Source organism: Hylobates moloch, unplaced genomic scaffold, assembly GCF_009828535.3.
Source record: "Hylobates moloch isolate HMO894 unplaced genomic scaffold, HMol_V3 SCAFFOLD_19, whole genome shotgun sequence".
Classification (NCBI taxonomy): domain Eukaryota; kingdom Metazoa; phylum Chordata; class Mammalia; order Primates; family Hylobatidae; genus Hylobates; species Hylobates moloch.
This window is the reverse complement of record NW_026652294.1, coordinates 26440628-26462275: the sequence shown is the minus strand read 5'-3', so window position 1 is coordinate 26462275 and position 21648 is coordinate 26440628. Positions and strand designations below refer to the sequence as shown.

At 50.7% G+C, this 21648-nt stretch overlaps 1 protein-coding gene across 2 annotated transcripts; it reads right to left on the bottom strand.

Annotated features, from left to right (window-relative positions):
- Nucleotides 1–1965: 1965 nt before the first annotated feature.
- Nucleotides 1966–21580, bottom strand: RIBC2 (RIB43A domain with coiled-coils 2). Of its 2 annotated transcripts, none has more exons than XM_032138144.2 (7): nt 21254–21580; nt 20867–20948; nt 17565–17909; nt 12185–12303; nt 8247–8474; nt 3411–3577; nt 1966–2191 (listed from the first exon to the last, which is right to left on the bottom strand). In XM_032138144.2, exons 1-7 carry the CDS (start codon nt 21365–21367, stop codon nt 2113–2115), a joined length of 1134 nt encoding a protein of 377 aa, XP_031994035.1. In that variant the 5' UTR covers nt 21368–21580; the 3' UTR covers nt 1966–2112. The 2 variants fall into 2 exon arrangements, with proteins under 2 accessions (XP_031994035.1, XP_058287390.1); XM_058431407.1 differs by having other exon boundaries at nt 2059–2191; nt 20867–20944; nt 21497–21557.
- Between the last annotated feature and the right edge of the window lie 68 nt (nt 21581–21648).

Sequence of the window (21648 nt, the reverse complement as noted above, 5' to 3'; positions counted from 1 at the left end):
TGACTGTGGATTTGAACCACGTCTTCAGCGTGGTCATTTGTTCAAATGCTTTGCCTGGGAGCCCATGTGGGCCTGGATCCAGAGGGAGGCATAAAGTCTGTCTGCAAAGCCTTGCCTCCCTTTTGGCAGCCCCTGGGTGGCCTGAGCCTGCTGGGCTGCTAGAGCACACCCAGCCCTCTCTGCCTGGCCGACAACTCTCTCCAAGCTCCCCTTTTGCCTTCAGGATAAAGTCTGCAGCCTTGCTGGTTGGGCCGGCCTGCTCCTCACACCTTGGCCACAGGCCTCTTCCTTCCACCCCCACCCACACCAGCCCCCAGGCCCTCTACACACCGACCTCAGCAGATACTGCCCTGCCACTTCTCTCCTGGACACTGCAGTGCCTTTGTTTGTGCCTGCTTGCAAGTCCAGCCCCATTCTGTCCACCTAAAAACCCTACCGATCCTGAGGCTCAGAAGAAACGTCACCCAGTGAAGGGTCTGAGCATGGGAAGAACCAGAGGGGCATTTAGACGGAGGGTAAGGTGAGCTAAGCTGTCTGCACTGGAGTATCCAGCTCTATCTCAGCTAAGGATAATGTGCCAAGAGCTGCCATCTGTCAATGGCCCTGGGTATATGGCCCCACAAGAAACCCATGTGGAGAAGGAAGAGGTAACTAGGGTGGGGGAACCCAGTCATTTCTGGGCCTTGGGGCCAGAAATCCTGTCCTCGAGGTCAAGGACAGGGCTGGACTTAGTCCCCACTCTCGGTGGAAAATGCCTCCCCACACCTCCTGCCTGGCAATTTTCAAGTCACTCTTCAAGTGTGGCCTGCAGCAGATGGCTAGTTGTCCCCCAATATGTATTACTTCATTTGTATACAATTGTAGAATGATGGCCTGGGCACGCAGTTAGCCAGCTAAGCTTCCCAGCCTCCATTCACCTAGGTGTGGTCACATGACTGAATTCTGGTCCACGGGATACAAGCAGAGGTGAAATGCACTTACCATGCCATGTTGTCTTGGAGAAGTAGCATGCTGACCCCCTTCTTTTTTGCCTTTCCTCCTCGCTGCTGGCCAGAGCGTGGCAGGATGGTGGAGGCCGGAGCAGCATCCTGGACCACAAGACAGGAGCTGCGTGTGGTGGCGAAGAGGACAGAGCCACAAGCTGGAAGGAGCCTCAGCAGAACCACCATATGAGCTTGCACTTCTGTGAGAGCAGAAATCAGCCTCTGGTTTTTTTTTTGACGGAGTCTCGCTCTGTCGCTAGGCTGGAGTACAATGGTGCAATCTTGGCTTACTGCAACCTCCATCTCCCGGGTTCAAGCGATTCTCCTGCCTCAGACTCCCAACTAGCTGGGACTACAGGCGTGCATCACCACGCCCGTCTAATTTTTGTATTTTTAGTAGAGATGGGGTTTCACCATGTTGGCCAGGATGGTCTTGAACTCCTGACCTCATGATCTGCCCATCTCAGCCTCCCAAAGTGCTGGGATTACAGGCGTGAGCCACAGTGCCCGGCCGAGCCTCTGCTGTTTCAAGGCCACTGCTGTTTCAGGTCAGTTGTAGGAGCCGGCCAAGTGAAGTGCCTGAGAGCCAGCTCTCCTTGGGTTCAATCCCAAGCGCCCACACTTCCTGGGGGTATGACCTCGCCAAGTCACTTAACGTGTCTATAACTCAGGTTATTATTCAACTAGGAAATGTGAGTAGTAAAAATACCCACCACCAGCTGTTGTGAGAATCAAATTAGTGAATTCCACATGAAGTGTTTGGCTTTGCACATAGCTTGCATTTGGGAGCGGTAACGATTACTGCAGCTGAACCTAGAGTCTGTGCAGAACACAGGCCCACCTTAAATACCACCTTAAATACCACCTCTCTCTAAGGTGCCCCTGAGCAGGCCCGTGTGGAGCTACTTCCCAGAGCCCCACCCAAGACCTTCGCTGAGCTGAGCTGAACAGAAACTAATGTTCCTCACAGAAATACAAGGGAGAGGTTAGATAAATGTTTTGTCCACAGTGGACGATTACAGCTGAAGGGTACTTGTGGCCCAAGGAGTGTATTTTTAAAAAAGAAACGTGACTCTTTAAGGTTGCCACTCTTTATACGTGAATGACGGGAATAAGGGTGTCTTCCTCATTATCGACTTCCGGTATTAAATTGTGTGAAATAATCTCCCGTGGGTTGATTTGTATAGACTTCATTCATATATTTTTTCCTGATAACAAAATGAGAAAAAGAAAGGTCAGCAAATGTGTATACTTCCTATTCTTTTTTTTTTTTGAAAAGGCACACAAACTTTTTATTAGTGTGTTATCCCCAAAACACAGAATACATTTCACACCTAATGAGCCCCCCAAAATGATCCATCTCAACCGCTCTTCAGCAGCGAGGGTCACTTTATTTACGCTGCAGTTAGATTAGGGACTTACACCAGTAACATTTGGGGACATATGAAAATTAAATCTCCGTGGGTGTGACTGTACACTTTGTTCACCCCGTTTCATTTCTCAGATCATTCTTTTCTATTTTTTAGAGACAACGTCTCTCTCAGCCACCCAGGGTGGAGTGCAGTGGTGCGATCATGGCTCACTGCAGCCCTCAGCTCCTGCGCTCAGGCCATCCTCCTGCCTCAGCCTCCCCAGTAGCTGGGATTTCAATCGTGTGCCACCATGCCTAATTTTTGTATTTTTAGTTTAGTTTTATTTTAGTTTCACCATGTTGGCCAGTCTGGTCTCAAACTCCTGACCTCATAATCCGCCCGCCTCAGCCTCCCAAAGTGCTGGGATTACAGGCGTGAGCCACCGCGCCCAGCCCTCAGATCATTCTTAATGCTCTTTTTAGGCCCTCAGCAGAAGTGATGATAACAGATGGACCCACCAGCAACCAGACGTCGGATTGGAGAAAATATTCCTGGGTCCCCCGAGTTTAAGCCAAGAGCTTGATAAATAAGTAAATAAATACTGTGGTTTTCAGTCGCAAGTTCACCTGTTTACTTGCATGTGACATCTTCCTGTAGCTGGAGCTCTGAACTCTTGGGGTCCTGTCTATAACCAAGAGACTCCAGGCTTTTTCGGGGTAGCCCAGGAGCCCCTCTCTCTACCTGGAAAGCAATCCCTGAGTAGGCAGTGCCATCCTCCTCCTGGGTCTCAGCCATGAAGCCTCCTCCAGGAAGCCTTCCTGACTCCCCCAGCAGACTCAGTGCTCTTCCCTGGGGCTTTGGGTGCCCTCCACCCATGCACTCCGTGTGGACAGCAGTGACCCGTGGCCCATGGTTCTGTTAACCCGAGCCAGCCCACTTGAGATCCACAGTGTCCAGATGAGGACCACCAGGGCGGGGTGTTCCCCCTTTTGCCCGCTCCTTGTCCTTGACCTCCACAGCCCCATGGTCCCTCCACCTGGTCCCCCACCTAGCCCTGGTCCCACCCAGCACTCACTGCAAACACTGCTCCTTGGCCAGGCTGAGGTTGCTGCTGTCCAGAGCTCTGCGCAGGTCACGCTGCTGCCGCTGCTGCTGCCGTTCAAACAGCAGGGCAGCACGAGCCCCCTGAATCCTCCGCCGGTCCCAGTCCAGGTCTCGCTGGCGCTTTTCTTCCTGGAGCCTCTGGAAGGAAAAGAGGCAGCTCACCACCGCCTTTCCCCACAGCCAAAGAGCCCCAGGGGATTATCTAGAAGGCCTGCCTCTCATTCTACAGATGGGGAAACTGAGGGTCAGAGGAGGGGCAGGTAGGTGACCGATGTCAGGCAGGAAGCCAGAGGAGACCCCCAGCCTGCCCTCATTCCACGTGGCCTGGCTGCCCTCCCTCATCATGAGGTTCTGGCCGTTCTCCTTCTCCTGAAGGCACAGCAGGGACTCAGTTCCTACAGCAGCCTCCACTCCCGGCTCCCGGGTGCAGGGCTCCCAGGTGCAGGCTGGGCCCAGAGTCTTCCTCCCCAGGTCCTCAGGGGGCTCCCTGGCTTGGTCAGCAGTCAGATGCCACCTCCATGAGCCATGGCCGACTGCCCCACAGCTGAACGCAGATCACCTGGGCAGCTTCCAGAACATGCAGACACCACAGCCTCACCCGATGACAGGAAGGTTATGGCCCTAGAGGGGCACCCCAACCCCTGAGTTGCTATGTTTCAGCTCATTCCTCACTGCCCTCCTCACGTGAAAACTCTGGAGCCCTGGAAGAGGAAGCTGGATTTGTGTGGAGGGAGGGGTACTTCCCCGTGTGTTGTCAGCTTTGTTAGTCCCCTTGGCCCCCTTTTGCCATTTTTAGGGCACAGCCTCCTCCCGCCAAATGAGCAAGGATAAGTGTCCAGTGAGTGGCACGGGGGTCTGGGTGGCCCCATCCTGGGACTGAAGGCAGGCTGGCGGGCTTTGTCACCCACAAGGCAAGTCACCCTGCTCTCACGAACCTCAGTGTCCCCCGCTGTAAAGCCAGGCTGCTCTCAGGAGCCCGGGGTCATCACACAAGCTGCTTGGTGGCAAACAGGGAATGGCATGGGACACACTCACCCGGGCTAAGAGCAAAGCAGACAGCCCAGCTGTTTGCTGCGAGATCCCAACTTTCCCAGTTACCTCCAAGCATAGAAAAGGGGATGGAGGCAAGAACCCAGAAAGGAAGGGGGCAGTATTTCTGAGTAGGGAGGTTTCATGTGTGTTTTTCCCCCTTTGTGCTTTTCTGTCTTCTTAATTTTCTACAAAAAATGAAAACTAGACAGCAATACTGCTTTCAGGATGGCCGGCCGATCTTCTGTGCCAGACGGTCCAGGCAGAGCTGCAGTCCTGAAGCACAGAGCAGGGCCCTGGCCCTGGACCCCGATTCCAGCCCCGGCGCCCTTTCCACCTTGGACTACTTCCTGAACTTTACCCCCCCTGCCTGCCCAGGTCCCAGCCCCACTGCAGCCTCCCACACACATGCACCTCTGGCCTGCAGGGAAGCAGGTGGGCAAGCTGCCCCACCCACTCATGCCCTGGTCCACGCCACTGCCACTGTCCCTCCTCCTCCCCAGGCCCACCAAATCAGAAGCTTACACCAACTATGGCACCTGCCACCCCAGCCTGGCCTCTTCCACCCCTCTTTGCAGGTTTGAGACCCTCTCCAGATCTCTCCTGCCAGGATTCTCGGTGGTTTCAGCACACACAGAGACAGCCCTCTCTTGTCCCCAGCTGCTCAGCTCTCCTGCCTCCTCTCCAAAGATCTAGTCCCGGCTTCACCTTCTCACCTCCTGGGCACACCCTACCAGTGGTTCTCAAACTTGAGTAGGCATCAGAATCCCCTGGGGGCTTTCGAAACCACAGACTGCAGGCCCCACCCGGCCGATGCTGTGGGTCCGGAGACCTTCCCTTTGGGACCCTCCACCCTTCCCTTGTCATTACCAATAACAGTCTCACTGTCTTACCTGCGTCTTCCACTCTCTCTCCAAGTCCCTGATTCCAATGATTATGACCCCCCGGCAAAGTGTGACCTCCAGTCCGCTGGCCGCCACTTTTCCAATCTTTCTCTGGCCCCCTGGTTTGTCTCATGGCAGACGCTCCCAGGCCGATACCCTCAGACCCCTGAGTCCTTCACTTGGTCAGGCAGGCAGTGACCACAATGAATCTGGCTAAGCATGGTGGGTGACACCCCAACAGCGCTCTCTGCGGTCACTTCAAGGTCATGACTATGACCCCCCAGTGGGCCCTGGACACTGTTCGACCATTCTGTCCCCTTCCTCCAGGCTGTTCCCTCTCCAGCTCTTCTAGATGACCATTTAGCACTAACTCCCCCCGACCCTGCTCAGTTCTACTTCTAAAAGGTAGAAAATGGCACTTCAGTGGTCCTGAGGCACAGCCCCCAGTACAAAGCAATTCCAGCTCTCAATTCCGTTCACCCACAAGCTCCCGCCCTCACGCCCCTTCCTGTAACTCCCATGACGGCTCTGAGCTCCCAGAGGCCACACCAAGCCCTCAACTAGCACTCCATGTCCCTCGCTCTCCTGCAGCCCAGGGACACGGCTCCAGCAAGTCTCTCCTCTGGCATCAACTTCCCCCTCTACTGCATCACTTTGGTTGAATGACAAGTATGCTGTTATTTCTACAATCAAGACAAACAAAAACTTTCCCTTCACCCCATGGCCCCCACCAGCTCCCACTCCATTTCTCTGCATCCTTTACAGCAAATGCCTTGTAAGTGCTGTCTACATGTGCCATCTCCATTCGTTTCCTGCCTGTTCTCTCTTGAGCCCATTAGGCTGGTGGCCCCATTCCTCTGCCAAACACGCTCCTTCCTGACAGGGTCCCCGGTGACTGCCATGATGCTGGATCCAGCGTTTAGCCTGCAGCCTGGCAGCAGCGTTTGACCCAGGGGTTCCCCTCTCCTTCCCTCTCAAACACCTTTCCTCACTTGGCCTCCAGCAAACCATGGCTTGCATCTGTCCACCTCCCTGGCGGTCCCTCCACAGATGCCTTTGCTCTTTATCAACAGTGGTGGTGAGAAGGGGGGTCCTGGGGGGAGCAGGACTCAGTCCTCAGCTTTAAATACTCTCTGTAGGGCCGGGCATGGTGGCTCACACCTGTAATCCCGGCACTTTGGGAGGCTGAGGTGGGCGGATCACTTGAGACCAGGAGTTCGAGACCAGCCTGACCAACATGACAATACCCTACCTCTACGAAAAATACAAAAAGTAGCTGGGCGTGGTGGTGCATGCCTGTAATCCCAGCTACTGGGGAGGCTGAGGCAGGAGAATCGCTTGAACTCAGGAGGCAGAGGTTGCAGTGGGCCGAGACTGCATGACTGCACTCCAGCCTTGGTGATAGAGACTCTGTCTCAAAATACATGCATACATTCTCTCTGTAGGTGACGACTCACATTTATGCCTCTGGCCCAGACCTTGTTCTGAGCCCTGTGTTACATATCCAGCTGCCTCCTGGGCTTTAATTGGAGGTTGTGGCAGAAAATACTACTTGTCTCCCAGTAACCATTTTTCGTTCTTCTTTAGTAAAACAATCACCAGCACTTCACTGTCTGGAATAAACACATTTCCTTGACTTCTTTAGAGTTAGGGGCAACCTTGTGACTAAGTGTTGTCCAGTGAAATGTAAGTGGAAATCTCCTTAGAGTGTTCTCCATCCCTCCTTCCTGGTAGCTGGACTATGCATGTGATGGCTGGTGCTCAAGCAGCCATCTTGCACTAAGAAGTGAGAGCCAGGAGCCAAGGATAGCAGGACATCAGTCAATGACCACAGAGCTGCCATACCAGCCCTGGACTGTTTTCCTGAGGATTTAGTCTACTTGCAAGAGAGAAAGTTCTATTTTGTTTAAGATGCTGTTATTTGTGGTTTTCTGCCACATTCAGGCAAATGTAATCCTAATAGATACAGATATCTAATGGACTTTGCACACAACGTATCCAAAATTGTAACTTTGATTTCCACCCCTCCCACGCCACCAACCTGCTCCTCCCACCATCTTCCCCATCTCTGGAAATGCCAATTCCATTCCTCTAGTTGCTCAGGCCACAGGACCTAGAGTCATCTTTTAACTTCTGTCTTTCACACGTCCCCACCCAATCATTCATCCGATCTTGTCGACTCTACCTTCAAAACAGATCCAGAATCTGACCATTGCTCAGCACCCCCACTGCCTGCCCCGTGGTCCCAGCCAGCATCACCTCTCACTGTGAACACTGCAAGGCCTTCCTGGAGATCTCCTTCCTTCCCCCTCAACCCCTAGTGTCTGCCCTCAATACAGGGGGATCACGCTGGGGATCCTGTTCAACCTAAGTCAGATCCTGTCACTCCTCTGTCCAAAACCCTGCAGAGTTCCCCATCTCAGTCACAGAAGAAGCCAAAGTCCTCCCCAGTGGACTGCCAGGACCTCGACCGTCTGCCTCTGAGGCCTCCGTACCTGCCCCTCTCCTCACTCCACTCTAGTCACCAGGCTCCACGCCCTTCTCTGAGCAGGTCCAGCAGGGTCCTGCCTCAAGGCCTTTGCCCTTGCAGCTCACCCTGCCTGGTCGTCCTTTTCCCAGGTAGACACATGGCTCCCTCCCTACCCTCTTTTGGGTCTTTGCTTCAGTGTCTTCCCAGTCTACTGTCCTCTTTCTTGGCACTCCTACTCCTGATGCCACATCATACGGGTGTGAGAATATCTGGCTCTTGTCTCCCCCCGACTAGAAGGGAAACTCTTTGAGGGCAGGTCCTAGGGCAGAGCATAAGGCCTGCTACAACTACATTTGTGCCTGGAAGGCAGCAGGAGCAAAAAGCCTGGCTCTGCGGGCTCTGGAAAAAGGGGCGGGGCAGTCACCAGCTTCTCCTGGACTTGCTGCTTCTGGACTAGGCGGATCTGCTCCAGCTGCTCCTGGGTCATGCCCTTCCAGTGGTCAGGGACCACGCGGTGGGGCCCGAAGGAGCTGGCTGCCTGCTGCGGGTTCTCGGAGAGCAGGACCCCATGCAGCAGGTTGGTGATCTCGGCCAAGTTGTCCTCTTGTTCTTGCTTTTTCTCTTGCTTTTTCCTTTCCACTGACTCGATGGCCTAAGCAGGTGAAGACATTAAAGAAGATGGTCCAAGTGACCCCAGGGGTATTCTGACACCCAGGCCAGCAAATCTCACTGGGGGCCCTCGAGGGGAGGATATGCTAAGGGCAGCAGGAGTCGGGTGGAGGGGAGACTTGTCAGGCACTGATGTGGGTGGGTCCTTGAAGCCCTGGCTGCCTGCGCACTGCTGGGTGGGTGGGCTGGACTCGGGGGATCACCACCTGCTGGGTGTGTGCATAAGAGCTCTGGGTCTTGCACCAACTTGCCAAGGCAGGGAGCTCCCTCCTTAAAGGCTGCCACCCCGCGTGGGCCTGGTCCCACCCAAGGCAGGGCTCTGTGCCCCTGGAAACCCTTGGACATCTGTGGGCTGCAAAGAACACTCAACAGAGTGATTTGCAACAGTGGTGATTTCTAAAAGGTAGAAAATGCACTGTCACTTCAGTGGTCCTGAGCCGCAGCCCCCAGTACAAAGCAATTCCAGGTCTCATTTCTGTTTGATTCCCTGGGGGGGTCCCTGGCTGTGTGACCTGCACCAAGTCACCTCCCCTCTCTGGGCTGCAGTCATTTCTCTGTAAAGTCAGGAGATGGCTTAGGAGATATGTACTTGGGTTAACAGTTGTCCTCAGTAACACATGGACAGGGCAGTTTGCAAGGAGCTGGCATTCCACATGTGCTCACCAGAGGCCAGCTTGATTGAGTCACACAGTACAAGCCTTTGTAGTTAGACAGGCCCAACTTCAATACCGGACTTGCCACTGAGTACTCCCTAAGGAAGTCAGCTCATCCTTCCAAGCCCCACTATGCATTTTTTTTTTTTTTTTTTTTTGAGACAGAGTCTCACTCTGTCACCCAGGCTGCAGTGCAGTGGCACAATCTCAGCTCACTGCAACCTCTGCCTCCCAGGTTCAAGTGATTCAACACTGTTCTTCCTTGGCATGGGGCAGAACAACCTGTCCTGCCCACTTAGAGTGAGCATGGCCACGTGGCTTGCTTTCACCAGTGAAATGTGTGCAGAGGCCGGGCGCAGTGCCTCACGTCTATAATCTCAGCACTTTGGGAGCCCAAAGCGGGCAAATCACAAGGTCAGGAGATTGAGACCAGCCTGGCCAACATGGTGAAACCCTGTCTCTACTAAAAATATAAAAAATTAGCTGGGCATGGTGGCAGAGGCCTGTAATCCCAGCTACTCGGGAGGCTGAGGCAGAAGAATGGCGTGAACCCGGGAGGCGGAGCTTGTAGTGAGCCAAGATCGCGCCACTGCACTCCAGCCTGGGTGACAGAGCAAGACTCCGCCTCGAAACAAAACAACAAAAAAAAGAAATGTGAGCAGAGGTGGCACTACTGCTCCTGGGAGGAAGCCTGGGGGGACTAGCCACATTCCTTTCCTCCTGTGCTGGGGATCATCACAGGATCCCCCTCACAGGGGATCCTCCGGCTGGCGGTCGCTCCATCCCAGGGCCTGGGCTCCAAACTGAGGATGCCAAAGAACAGGCCTCACAGCCAGTCCATGGCGGGCAGGGAGCATGCATGGAACATCAACTTTCTGTTTAAGCCACTGAGACTGGTGGGTGCTTCTTACCCCAGCAAGGCTTAGCACATTCTGACTGACACAGGAGGGTGTTATCGCTTCCTCATTCTGCAGATGATCAAACGGAGGCAGTGGGTGGCCTGCCCAAGGCTGCAGGGCACAGCCTGGTCTCACACCCGTGTGGTCGGGCTCCAGAGCCTGCGTGTCAGACCCTGATGCCACAATGCCTCTCTGACAAAATGAGCCCCGACCCGAGAACTGGAGGCCCTCATGTGTGTCCTTCCTGTTGAACTGGACTGGCCTGCTTGGACTTTTCTTTTGAGGATAGTTATCCAGAATCTTGGATTAACATCCCAGGTTAATTAAAAAGCCTAGTTGTAGTTAGGAACAGAGCTGCAGAAGCCAGAGGGCGGCTTTTCCCAGTGCAGGAGTGTTTGCAATGGTGCTGCCTCGTGGCATCCACATGAGGAGCTGGGGGTCTGAGAAAACCAGGCAGGCTGTGGATGCCCATTAAACATCTTCTAGACTATATGAATGAATAAATTGATGAATGAGATAATAGGGTTTAGCAAAAGCTACCCCAATGCCCAGCAGGAAGGGCTCAATAAACATTGGTTGAATTGATGAATGAATGAGTGAATTATCATCATCATCATCACTTCCATAAACGAATGAGCAGATCACCAGCCAACAGTGGACTAATTGTCAAGGGCCCCATCCTGCCATTCACTTGCAGTGGGGACTGGAGTGAACAGCCTCCCCTCTTTGGGAGCCCTCTGTAAAATGAAGGGCAGGGATGGATGATCTCTAAGACCTTTGCAGCTCACTGGGTGGTGAGCTCGGACTTCAGGTGTCTTGCTTTGCCCTTTGGTCCTCCCCAGCACCCGCAGTTGGCTCTCCTCATTCCTCTCCTGTGTTGAAAACCCACATTCTCTGGTGTCTGGTCCAGCCTCTCTGGGATTTTGACTGCCTGCCCCCACCAGGAGGACAGTTTTGAGCTTGTATCTCCAATATATTTAGTCCACAGTGTGGTACTACTATACTTTAATGATAGCACATGCTTCTAACTACACATGTACGTGGAAATCAAAAGTGATGAGGTTAAAAATGAATATGAAGCAGGGCTCTGGTGTCTGCTCTCCCACAGATCTGCACAGCCTTCTTTGGGGACCATAGTTCTAGTTGACGAGCGAACCTGATCAACAAATCCAAGCAAAGTCCCCACCCACCAGAAAATAGAATTGTATTTGAAAAGAAAACCTTGTGGGGGGAGGGAGAGGCAGCCGGGGCGAGCTCTAACTTCCAAAAGGAAAAAGAGGGCCAGATGTGGTAATCTCAGCACTTTGGGAGGCTGAGGCGGAAGGATTGCTTGAGCTCAGGAGTTTGAGACCAGCCTGGGCAACATGGAAAAACCCTGTGTTTACAAAAAAATACAAAAATTAGCCGGGCATGGTGGCGCGTGCCTGTGGTCCCAGCTACTTGGATGGCTCCGGTGGGGGGATCATCTGAGCCTGGGAGGTCGAGGCTGCAGTGAGCCGTGATCGTGCCACTACACTTCAGCCTGGGTGATGGAGTGAGACCCTGTGTCAAAAACAAACAAACAAAAAAACCAAAGAAACAAAAAGAAGAACCTATTTCAGCAACTTCAGCATCAGGTTGGAGGGAAGGGGAGTGTGTGGGAGGAGGGGGGCCAGAGTTTAGAGAGGAGGTGTGAGGTCTCAGGAGGCCCCAGTGTCCGAGCTCATCATGATCTTCTTCATCATCCCTGCCATCGGTGAGCATCCAAGTAGCTGTTCTCAATAAAGGGGAAGTCTGAGAGGTGGGAAAAACGGAAACCAGCACCAGGCATTGGAGCTGAGCTAGGCGGTAACAGTCTAGGTGGATGTCACCATCCTCATGTTACAGAAGAAGAAACTGAGGTGTAGACAGGTGAGCTGACTTCCCCAGGTTACATGGCTAGTTTGGCAGGTTTCCCTCCAAGATTCACAGCTAAGGGACAGGACTGGGTCTCATCCATCTCTGTCATCAGGCAGCCCATCAGGGTCTCTGTCAGGGCTGGTGATGTGACCAGGGGAGCAGGCTGAGACTGGGATCCCAAGGAGGCTGGAGAGCCTTGGGAAGCCGTAGAGGGCTCGTCCTCCCCTCCAGTCGTCGAGCCTGGGGTCTCGGAGTAGCTATACCTGGATCTTGTTGAAGTCTTTCACAGATGCACAAACCGCCTTTCTGGTGGTGCTTTCCAGCTTCTGGAGGTGCTTGGCTGTCTCATCAAACTGCAGCCTTGTCTCTGTGTAGAGGGCCTCTGAAAGGAGGAGGCAACAAGCAATCAGACCAACCTGGCCACGGGAGCGCCTTCCCCCTGATGTGTGGCCGTTTGTGCCTTTGCCTCCTACCACGTCCTTAGCCATGAGCATGAGGATGGGAACAATAATGACAGGACCTGCCTCTGAAGGCTGTGGGAGAGTCAAGATCCCAGATCGGTGCTAGTGATCACTACTATGCTGGGGTCCTGGGACAAGCTGGTGATGTGCCCCTTGCTGTCCTGATCTATCTGGAAGTAGCTAAATCCTTACAGTGGGCAAGAGATACTCTACAGCCCCAGGAAATGACGTTTGAGAACTTCAGGACAAAAGAAGTGGGTTAGGAGCAGGTGCAGAGGTTTTGGGAAAGGATTCAGCGGAATCCAGAATGAAAGGGCAAGAAACCAGACAGGACTCTATGGAGGAAGCAGGGCTAGATGACAGATACTGTGGAGTGGCAGGAGGACTTGGTCAGGCCAATGAGGAAGAGAAAGAGGAGGAGTAGGAGGTGAAGGGGTCAAGGTAGAAGGTCCAAAAGCAAAATGTGAAGATTTGGAGTCAAACAGAGGAGGCTCACATCCCATCCCAGACATTTCCGAGCTCTGTTAACCTCAACTATTACTTAGCCTTGCTGAGCCTGTGTCCTTACCTGTGAAGCAGGACATACCTCCTTTGCAGAATAATAATAATAATAATATTATCATTAATAATTATGTAATTATATTAATATTAATTATAGTATAATATATAATATTATATATCTCCTTTGCAGAATAATGATAATAATATTATTATTATTAATTATTTTATTATATTAATTATATTAATATTATATTAATTATATTATATATTATAATATGTTATAATATATAATATACTATAATTATAATATATAATATCAATATAATTAATATATTATTATAATATTAATAATTATATTAATATTAATATAATTATTAATAATAATATAATAATATTATTATTATTTGAGATGGAGTCTTGCTTTGTCGCCCAGGCTGGAGTGCAGTGGTGCATCTTGGCTCACTGCAACCTCTGCCTCCTGGGTTCCAGCGATCCTCCTGCCTCAGCCTCCGGGGTAGCTGGGATTACAGGCGTGCACCACCATGCCCAGTAATTTTGTATTTTCAGTAGAGACAGGGCTTCACCATGTTGGCCAGGCTGGTCTTGAACTCCTGAACTCAGGTGATCCACCCACCTTGGCCTCCCAAAGTGCTGCGATTACAGGCGTGGGCCACCACGCCCGGCTTGCAGAATTATTATGTTAAGAAAAAGCCATCGATCAGAAGTTTCTTCATTCAAGTATTTGTGCCCTGTGGGTCTCCTCACTGTCTCCAAAAACAAAGACCAAACTCTTTCATCTTCAATTTCTGGCCTCTGCACAGTCAGCCTCTCCTCTCGTCATTCATTTGTTCATTCATCCATTTAACATACAGCCATGGAGAGCCTAGCATGGGGGTCCCACTTTGCTGGGCACATGATACATAATGGGAAGTAAGGTAGAAAGGGCTTTTCCTGCCTTCCTGGAACTTGCTGCCTAGGAGAGGAGACATCAACCAACACATGAACCCAGAATAAATGTATTAATACCAACTGTGGCAGTGACTGGGAGGAAAGGACACAGAGACCAAGAAGAGATATGCTGGGGGCTCCTGGCTGAGGCGGCTGAGGTTTGTGGGGAGGGTAAGAGATTGCTCCTCTGGGAGCAAATGACGTTTGAGACCTGCAGGACAAAAGAAGTGGGTTGGGAGCAGGTGCAGAGGTTCTGGGTTGGGAAAGGATTCAGTGGAGTCCAGAAGTGAAAGAGGAAGATGGCAGGAATACAGTAAGTGGAGGGGGCGGAGTTGACAGTGGAGAGATGGGCAGAGGCCCAGCACGCAGAGCCTGTGGGCTGCGGGAGGATTCCGCATCTCTTTCCAAGTGCATGGGAAGCCATTAGCAGGCTTGAAGCTGGGATCGACGGGGTAGGGTGATGCTGTCCAACCCCACATTTCTTTTTCTTTTTTTGAGATGAGTTTCGCTCTTGTTGCCCAGGCTGGAGTGCCGTGGCACAATCTCGGCTCACTGCAACCTCCACGTCCCGGGTTCAAGTGCTTCTCCTGCCTCAGCCTCCCAAGTAGCTGGGATTACAGGCACATGCCACCACGCCCGGCTAATTTTTGTATTTTTAGTAGAGACGGGGTTTCACCGTGTTGGCGAGGCTGGTCTCAAACTCCTGACCTCAGGGGATCCGCCCGCCTCAGTCTCCCAAAGTGCTGGAATTACAGGCGTGAGCCAGCGCACCTGGCCAAACCCCAAATTGTTTAAAAGTATCACTGACTGCTGTTTTGGGAATGGACCAGAGAGGGGCAAGAAAGGAAGTGGAGGCCATCACAAAGATCTTGGCAGAGGTCTGTTCAGCTGAGGTGGTGGCTTGCATCACAAGGGTGACAGCACGGATGCGGACAAGCGGACAGTTCAAAATATATGCAGGAGGTAGAAGGGACAAGAGTCAGAGGTGGCCTGGAGATGGGGGTGGGTCATGGATGATTCCCTAGACGTCTGGTTTAAGGGCAGGAGGTACCAGTTAGTGGGAGGAGAAAGACGGAAAAAGGAGCAGATGCAGAAGAGGATCCAGGGCTGCTTTCCAATATGTTGTGAGGGGTCCTGTGAGATGTCAAGGAGACCGCTGAAGAACCAAGTCCACAGCTGAAACAAAGCCTTTTGGCCAGAGGTGGAAATTTAGAGCACTTGGGAGATGGATGAACCATACAACATGTCAGTGATCAAGGCTATGGAGAAAAATAAAGCAAGGGGATACGGAATGTGGGGTGGGAGGAGGGTACAGGGTTTAAAATAGGGGGGTCAGGTGAAGCCTCACTGATAAGATAGCATTTTAGCACAGCCCTGGAAGAGAGTGGTGATCCCTACAGATATCTGGGGAAAGACATTTCTAAGCGGAGGGAACAGCACATGCAAAGGCCCTGAGGCAGAAGTGAGCCTGATACACTCACGTCTGAAAACAGCAAGACAGTGTGGAAAGAATGGAGTGAGGGCAGCATAGCAGGAGATAAGGCCAGACTGTGAAGGCATTGTAGATCCCTGAAAAAAATCGTTTACTCTGAGTGAAATGTTTACTCTGTAGGATAAGGGGAGAGACCCAAAGAGCAGTTGAGAGATGCTTTTTGTTTGTTTGTTTGAGATGGAGTCACGCTCTGTCACCCAGGCTGGAGTGCAGTGGCGCAATCTCAGCTCACTGCAAGCTCCACCTCCCGGGTTCACACCATTTTCCTGCCTCAGCCTTCCAAGGAGCTGGGACGACAGGCACCTGCCACCACTCCCGGCTAATTTTTTGTATTTTTAGTAGAGATGGGGTTTCACTGTGTTAGCCAGGATGGTCTCAATCTCCTGACCTCGTGATCCTCCTGCCTCAGCCTCCCAAAGTGCTGGGATTACAGGCATGAGCCACCGTGCCTGGTCTTTATTTTTTCTTTTTTTTTTTGAGACAGGGTCTCACTCTGTTGCCCAGGCTGGAGGGCAGTGGTGCAATCATGGCTCACTGCAGCCTTGACCTTCCAGGCTCAGTGATCCTCCTGCCTCAGCCTCCTGAGTAGCTGGGACTACATGGGCACAACACCACGCCCAGCTAACTTTTTAATTTTTTGTAGAGATGAGGTCTCACTTTGTTGCCCAGGCTGGCCTTGATCTCTTGGCTTCAAGTGATCTTTCCTCCTCGGCCTCCCAAAGTGCTGAGATTACAGGCATGAGCCACTGCGCCCAGCCGAGAGATGCTGATAGCCTTAGTTTAGAATGGGAATGTTGGAGGGTGTGGAAAGTAGTTGAAAAATGGAGAGAAAGGAAGGAGTCAAGATTACTTGGGCTGGGGCCCGGGCAGCTAGAAGAAAGGAGCTGTCACAGATGTGGGTAGAAGGTCAGGTCTGCAGGGAAGAACAGAGTTATTAGACTTGTGCTGATCTTGACAAGTGCATTAGACATCCAAGAGAAGTTAGATGGATTTATGAGTCTGGATTCAGGGAAGAGTCCAGGCTGGAGATATAAACCCGGGAAATGATGGCCTATACGTGGCATTTAAAGCCATGAGACCAGACAAAATCACTCAGGGGTGAGTTTAGCTGGTAGAGGAGAGCACTGGTGTGAACAACATCCAGAGGTTGAGCAGATGAGAAACCAACAAAGGACCTGGATGGGAAGGGAACTAATATGAGAGTGGTGTTCTGAAAGCTGAATTGCATGCGGATTTCAAGGAGCAGGAGGTGATCGACTGTGTGTTGTGCTGATGTTAGGTCAAGATGAAGATCGAAAACTGACCTTGGATTGGGCGACATGGAGGTCACTGGTGAGGTTGGCCAGGGCAGTTCCAGTGGAGCAGGGAGGGCATAAATCTGGTAGGAGTGGGTTCAGGAAGAATGAGAGAAGATGATCTGGGAGATATCACTCACGGAGAGTAGACTGGGGAAAGAACAGGCTGGGAGGAGGATGAGCTGAGCAAGGAGACTGCAAACTAACAAGCAGAGAGGAGGGGCTCAAGAATGTGGAGTGCGTTCCTCTCTGTGCCTGGTCCCCGTTTTGTCTTCCTCATAGCTCCTCACTATTTCATCGCCCACTGACACACCCCAAGAGAGCAGGGATGTTGTCTTCGTTACCTGATCTTTCTGGCACAGAAGTAGCTGGAAGGATCAGTGCTGCTCGAGTGCAGGCATGAGGAGGAGCTGGGAGAGCAGAATGCTGCTGACCTCAGTGAGGACGCATGGGGCTTTCTACAGTTCCCTCAATGAGAGGCTGTTTCATGCCTTGGAGCCTTTGCCCAAGAGGTTCCCTGGGCTTGGGGAGTCCTGGTGAGGACATGTGACCACCATGCCTGCAACTACACCCCCAAAGTCCCCTGTAGGAATTTCTACCACAGCACCCAAGAGACTTAGGAAGACCTGCATCCTTCCCATTCACCTTCCCAGCGGACTGGGAGGGCAGGGACCAATTCTGAGTTACCTCTGCACCCCAGCATCCAACTGGGACCCCGACACGGAAGGTCTTTTCCATATGACTGAGGTGTGATTGGAGGTGTTTCCCTCCTGGAGGGCAGGCTCTGACTTTTCTTTCCCCACAGGGCCAAAGTAGCATGTGGCTGTGCATATCAGTAGGACTTTAAACAAATCCCACAAAAACTGTAGAGTTGCTTAAAAAAAAAAAATGTGGGGTTGGTTTGTTGAAGAGTGTTGAGCCCAGCTCATCTCTTCTGTTTCATTACCTGCACATTTTTGTTCAGCACGGGCGTTCTTCCATTCCCTTTGCTGCTGCAAAGACCATTCTCTGTTTTGTTCCTCTTGGAATTTCTTCCTCTCATGGAAGTTTAAATCCTCTCCCATGAATTTCTGCATGCCTGATATCGTATTCCGAACATCATTATCTGACTGCCGGGCTGGAAGATCTTTCTTAAGGGCTAGGGGATCGGACAGATCAAATTCACGGCGAGTTTCTGGCTTCTGAAAACTCTGTTGGAAGTCATTGATAGCCCTACAGAGATATTTCCTATCCCTCTTTTTCCGGTTTTCCAATATGCACATGATTTTGTCATTTTGCCTCATTTCAGCAGCTGGAAGAAATATAGCATATCCATAAGGTTAGGATTCAGAAGAAAAAATAAATTTGAATCCATTTTATTTTTTATTATTTACTTTTTTAGAGATAGGGCCTCATTATGTTGCCTGGGCTTGTCTCCTGGCCTCCAACTATCTTTCAGCCTCAGCCTCCCGAGTCGCTGGGATTATAGAAGTGAGCCACTAAACCCAGCCCATGAATCTACTTTAAAAACTAATTTTTTTAGTGATTGCAAAAGCAATACAACCCTCCAAAAAAGTAACACAACCATTAAAGGATTAATATCCTGAATATACAAAGAGTACCTACAAATCAATTAAAAAAACCCCAAAACCCCAACTCAATAAATGGGCAAAGTGTAGGAACGGCCAGACAAATCACTATAAAGAAACCTGAGGCCGGGTGTGGTGGCTCACGCCTGTAATCCTAACACTTTGGGAGGCCGAGGTGGGTGGATCACCTGAGGCTGGGAGCTCAAGACCAGCCTGACCAACATGGTGAAACCCTGTCTCTACTAAAAATACAAAATTAGCCGGGCATGGTGGTGGGCGCCTGTCATCCCAGCTACTTGGGAGGCTGAGGCAAAAGAATAGCTTCAACCCAGGAGGCGGAGGTTGCTGTGAGCCAAGATCATGCCACTGCACTCCAGCCTAGGTGACAGAATGAGACTCTGTCTCAAAAAAACAAACAAACAAACAAACAAAAAACCCTGAGTAATAATACACTTATGAAAGGATGATCACTCATACAAGGTGGGAAACATCCAATGAATCGAAGGCAAAATATTTAAAATGCTAATAATGGCACACATTAGTAAGGATGTGGGGAAACAAGATCTCTCATTTGTGGCCGGGCATGGTGGCTCACGCCTGTAATCCCAGCACTTTGGGAGGCTGAGGCGGGCGGATCACGAGGTCAAGAGATTGAGCTCATCCTGGCCAACATGGTGAAACCCCGTCTCTACTAAAAATACAAAAATTAGCGGGGCATGGTGGCACGTGCCCATAGTCACAGCTACTTGGGAGGCTGAGGCAGGAGAATCGCTTGAACCCGGGAGGCAGAGGTTGCAGTGAGCCGAGATCGCGCCACTGCACTCCAGCCTGGGGACAGAGTGAGACTCCTTCTCAAAAAAAAAAAAAAAAAAAAAAATCTAAACCAGCCATCAGTATGGGAATGGATGAAGAAACTGTAGGCCGGGCGCGGTGGCTCATGCTTGTAATCCCAGCACTTTGGGAGGCCGAGGCGGGCGGATCACGAAGTCAGGAGATCAAGACCACGGTGAAACCCCGTCTCTACTAAAAATATAAAAAAATTAGCTGGGTGTGGTGGCGGGCGCCTGTAGTCCCGGCTACTCGGAGAGGCTGAGGCAGGAGAATTGCTTGAACCCGGGAGGCGGAGCTTGCAGTGAGCCGAGATTGCGCCACTGCACTCCAGCCTGGGCCACAGAGCAAGACTCTCTCTCAAAAAAAAAAAAAAAAAAAAAAAGAAACTGTAGTTAATTCATATAACAAAATGCCATAAAACAATTAAAATGAATACTCTCTATATGTAAATCACTGATTAATTTCAAAAATACAAGCCTGGATGAAAGAAAAACATATTGCAGATGGATCTATTCAATAGGATACCATTTACATAAATTTTAAAAACACATAAAAACAATTTTATGTTGTTATGAATACATACATAAATAGTACAAGCATAAATAGTGCATGGGGGCTGGGCCTGGTGGCTCATGCCTGTAATCCCAACACTTTGGGAGGCAGAGGCAGGAAGATCACCTGAGGTCAGGAGTTCGAGACCAGCCTGGCCAACATGGTGAAACCGCGTCTCTACTAAAAATACAAAAATCAGCCCAGCATGGTGGTGTGCACCTGTAATCCCAGCTACTCGGGAGGCTGAGACAGGAGAATCGCTTGAACCCAGGAGGCGGAGGTTGCGGTGAGCTGAGATTGCGCCACAGCTCTCCAGCCTGCACGACACAGCAAGACTCCATCTCAAAAGAAGGAAAAAAAAGCATGGGAATGATAAACACTTCTGAGGAGAAAGGAAGGGAAAATTAAGAGGTGGGGGGCGGGGTGGTGTTGCTATATATATATACACAATTCTCAAAAAACACTCAAAATATTTGAAGCCAATTTGGCAAAATGTTAACATCTACTCTGGTGGTGGGTATATATGTACCTGTCACATTGTTTTTGTAAGAATGAATTACCTCATAACTAAAAATATTAATAAAAAAGATAAAATGTTTAGAACATACAGAACAGTATAAAGGAGAAAATAAAGTTTACTCATAATTCTATCCCTCCAACATTACCCTGCTAACATTTTGGCATATTTCCTTTCTTCTTCTTCTAAGCATATTTTAAAATATTTTTAAAACATAACAGCCCATTGTATGTACAATTTTGTATCCTGCTTTTTTTCTATTATAAAAATATTTATGGTGTTTAAAAGCACTGAAATTTCTTTTTTTTTTTTTTTTTTTTCAAATTTATTTTTTGTAGAGATGGGGTCTCGCTTTGTTGCCCAGGCAAGTCTAGAGCTCCTGGTCTTGAAGGAAAACATACATTTACCCGTAAAATCTGTTTCTTATAATCCACATTCAAATTCAATAGCTGTTTTAAGAGAAAAATCAGTGCATTAAGTTAACTGGGCACAAGAAATTGTGAAATTTAAAAGGAGGAAGAGTGTGAAAATGACAACTTTTTATATATGTGAAGCAAGGAGGGCTGGGTACCGTGGCTCACGCCTGTAGTTCCAGCACTTTGGGAGACTGATGTGGGAGGATCACTTGCACGCAGGAGTTCCAGACCAGCCTGGGCAACATAGTGAGACCCCATCTCAATTAAAAAAAAAAAAAAGGCGGGGCAGGAGGGCGGTGGGGAAGACTGGAGTCTAAAGGCACACAACCCTAAACCAGTAGATAAGCATTCAGGAAATGCTCACCAAAGGTTTCGTGTCTAGCTTTTTCAGTAGCTTCTTTTATCTTCTGGTCATGAGCTTGAACATCCCAGGCTTCAGTGTCTCCCTATAAATGGAAAAACAGAGGAGAAGGGTTAGAGCCAGATAATTTTATTCAGTAATAACAATCCTACTTATTATTATTTTTAATCTCTGCCCCACTGCAAACGAGTTGTAGAAAATCTGGCTCAGGGGAGGAGAACCGCTGGTGACTCCAGGCGAGCTCGGGAGGGAGCATTATTGGCCCCGCAGGATGCCGTTTGCAGCTTCCTGGCTCAGATGTTTCATCCTAGAACTCATCTCCTCTCCCCCTCCACGCCGCCCCTCGCCCGCATCTGCCGCTCTAACCCCGTCCCGGCCCTGCCCTTTCACCCCAATTATCCTGTTTCTGGCGTTGAAGACCCGCTTCTGCCTGCACAGCTCCGCGTGCCTCCTCTTGGCCAGGCTGGCGTCCTGCCACAAGTCCCTGGGCAGCGCCACCGCCATGGTCTGGGAACCCACGGAAAGCCTAAGTAAGGGGTTTTTAGAACACGCAGGATCAGGAGAACAGACGACGAAAATAAGCAAGCTGTAGCGCAGGCGAGGTTGGCTCCCTAGATCGGGCCGGGGAAAGACAAGCCTTTAGCACGGTTTTCCGTCGGGCTCCCAGTGACGCCGCAGAGGTGCAGACGCTCCCGCTCCCTCGGAAATGTCAACAACTCGTTGCTAAGGAACGGCTCCGCGCTCGCCGCGTCTCGCTCTCTTCTCGCGACACTTGGCGAATCCCT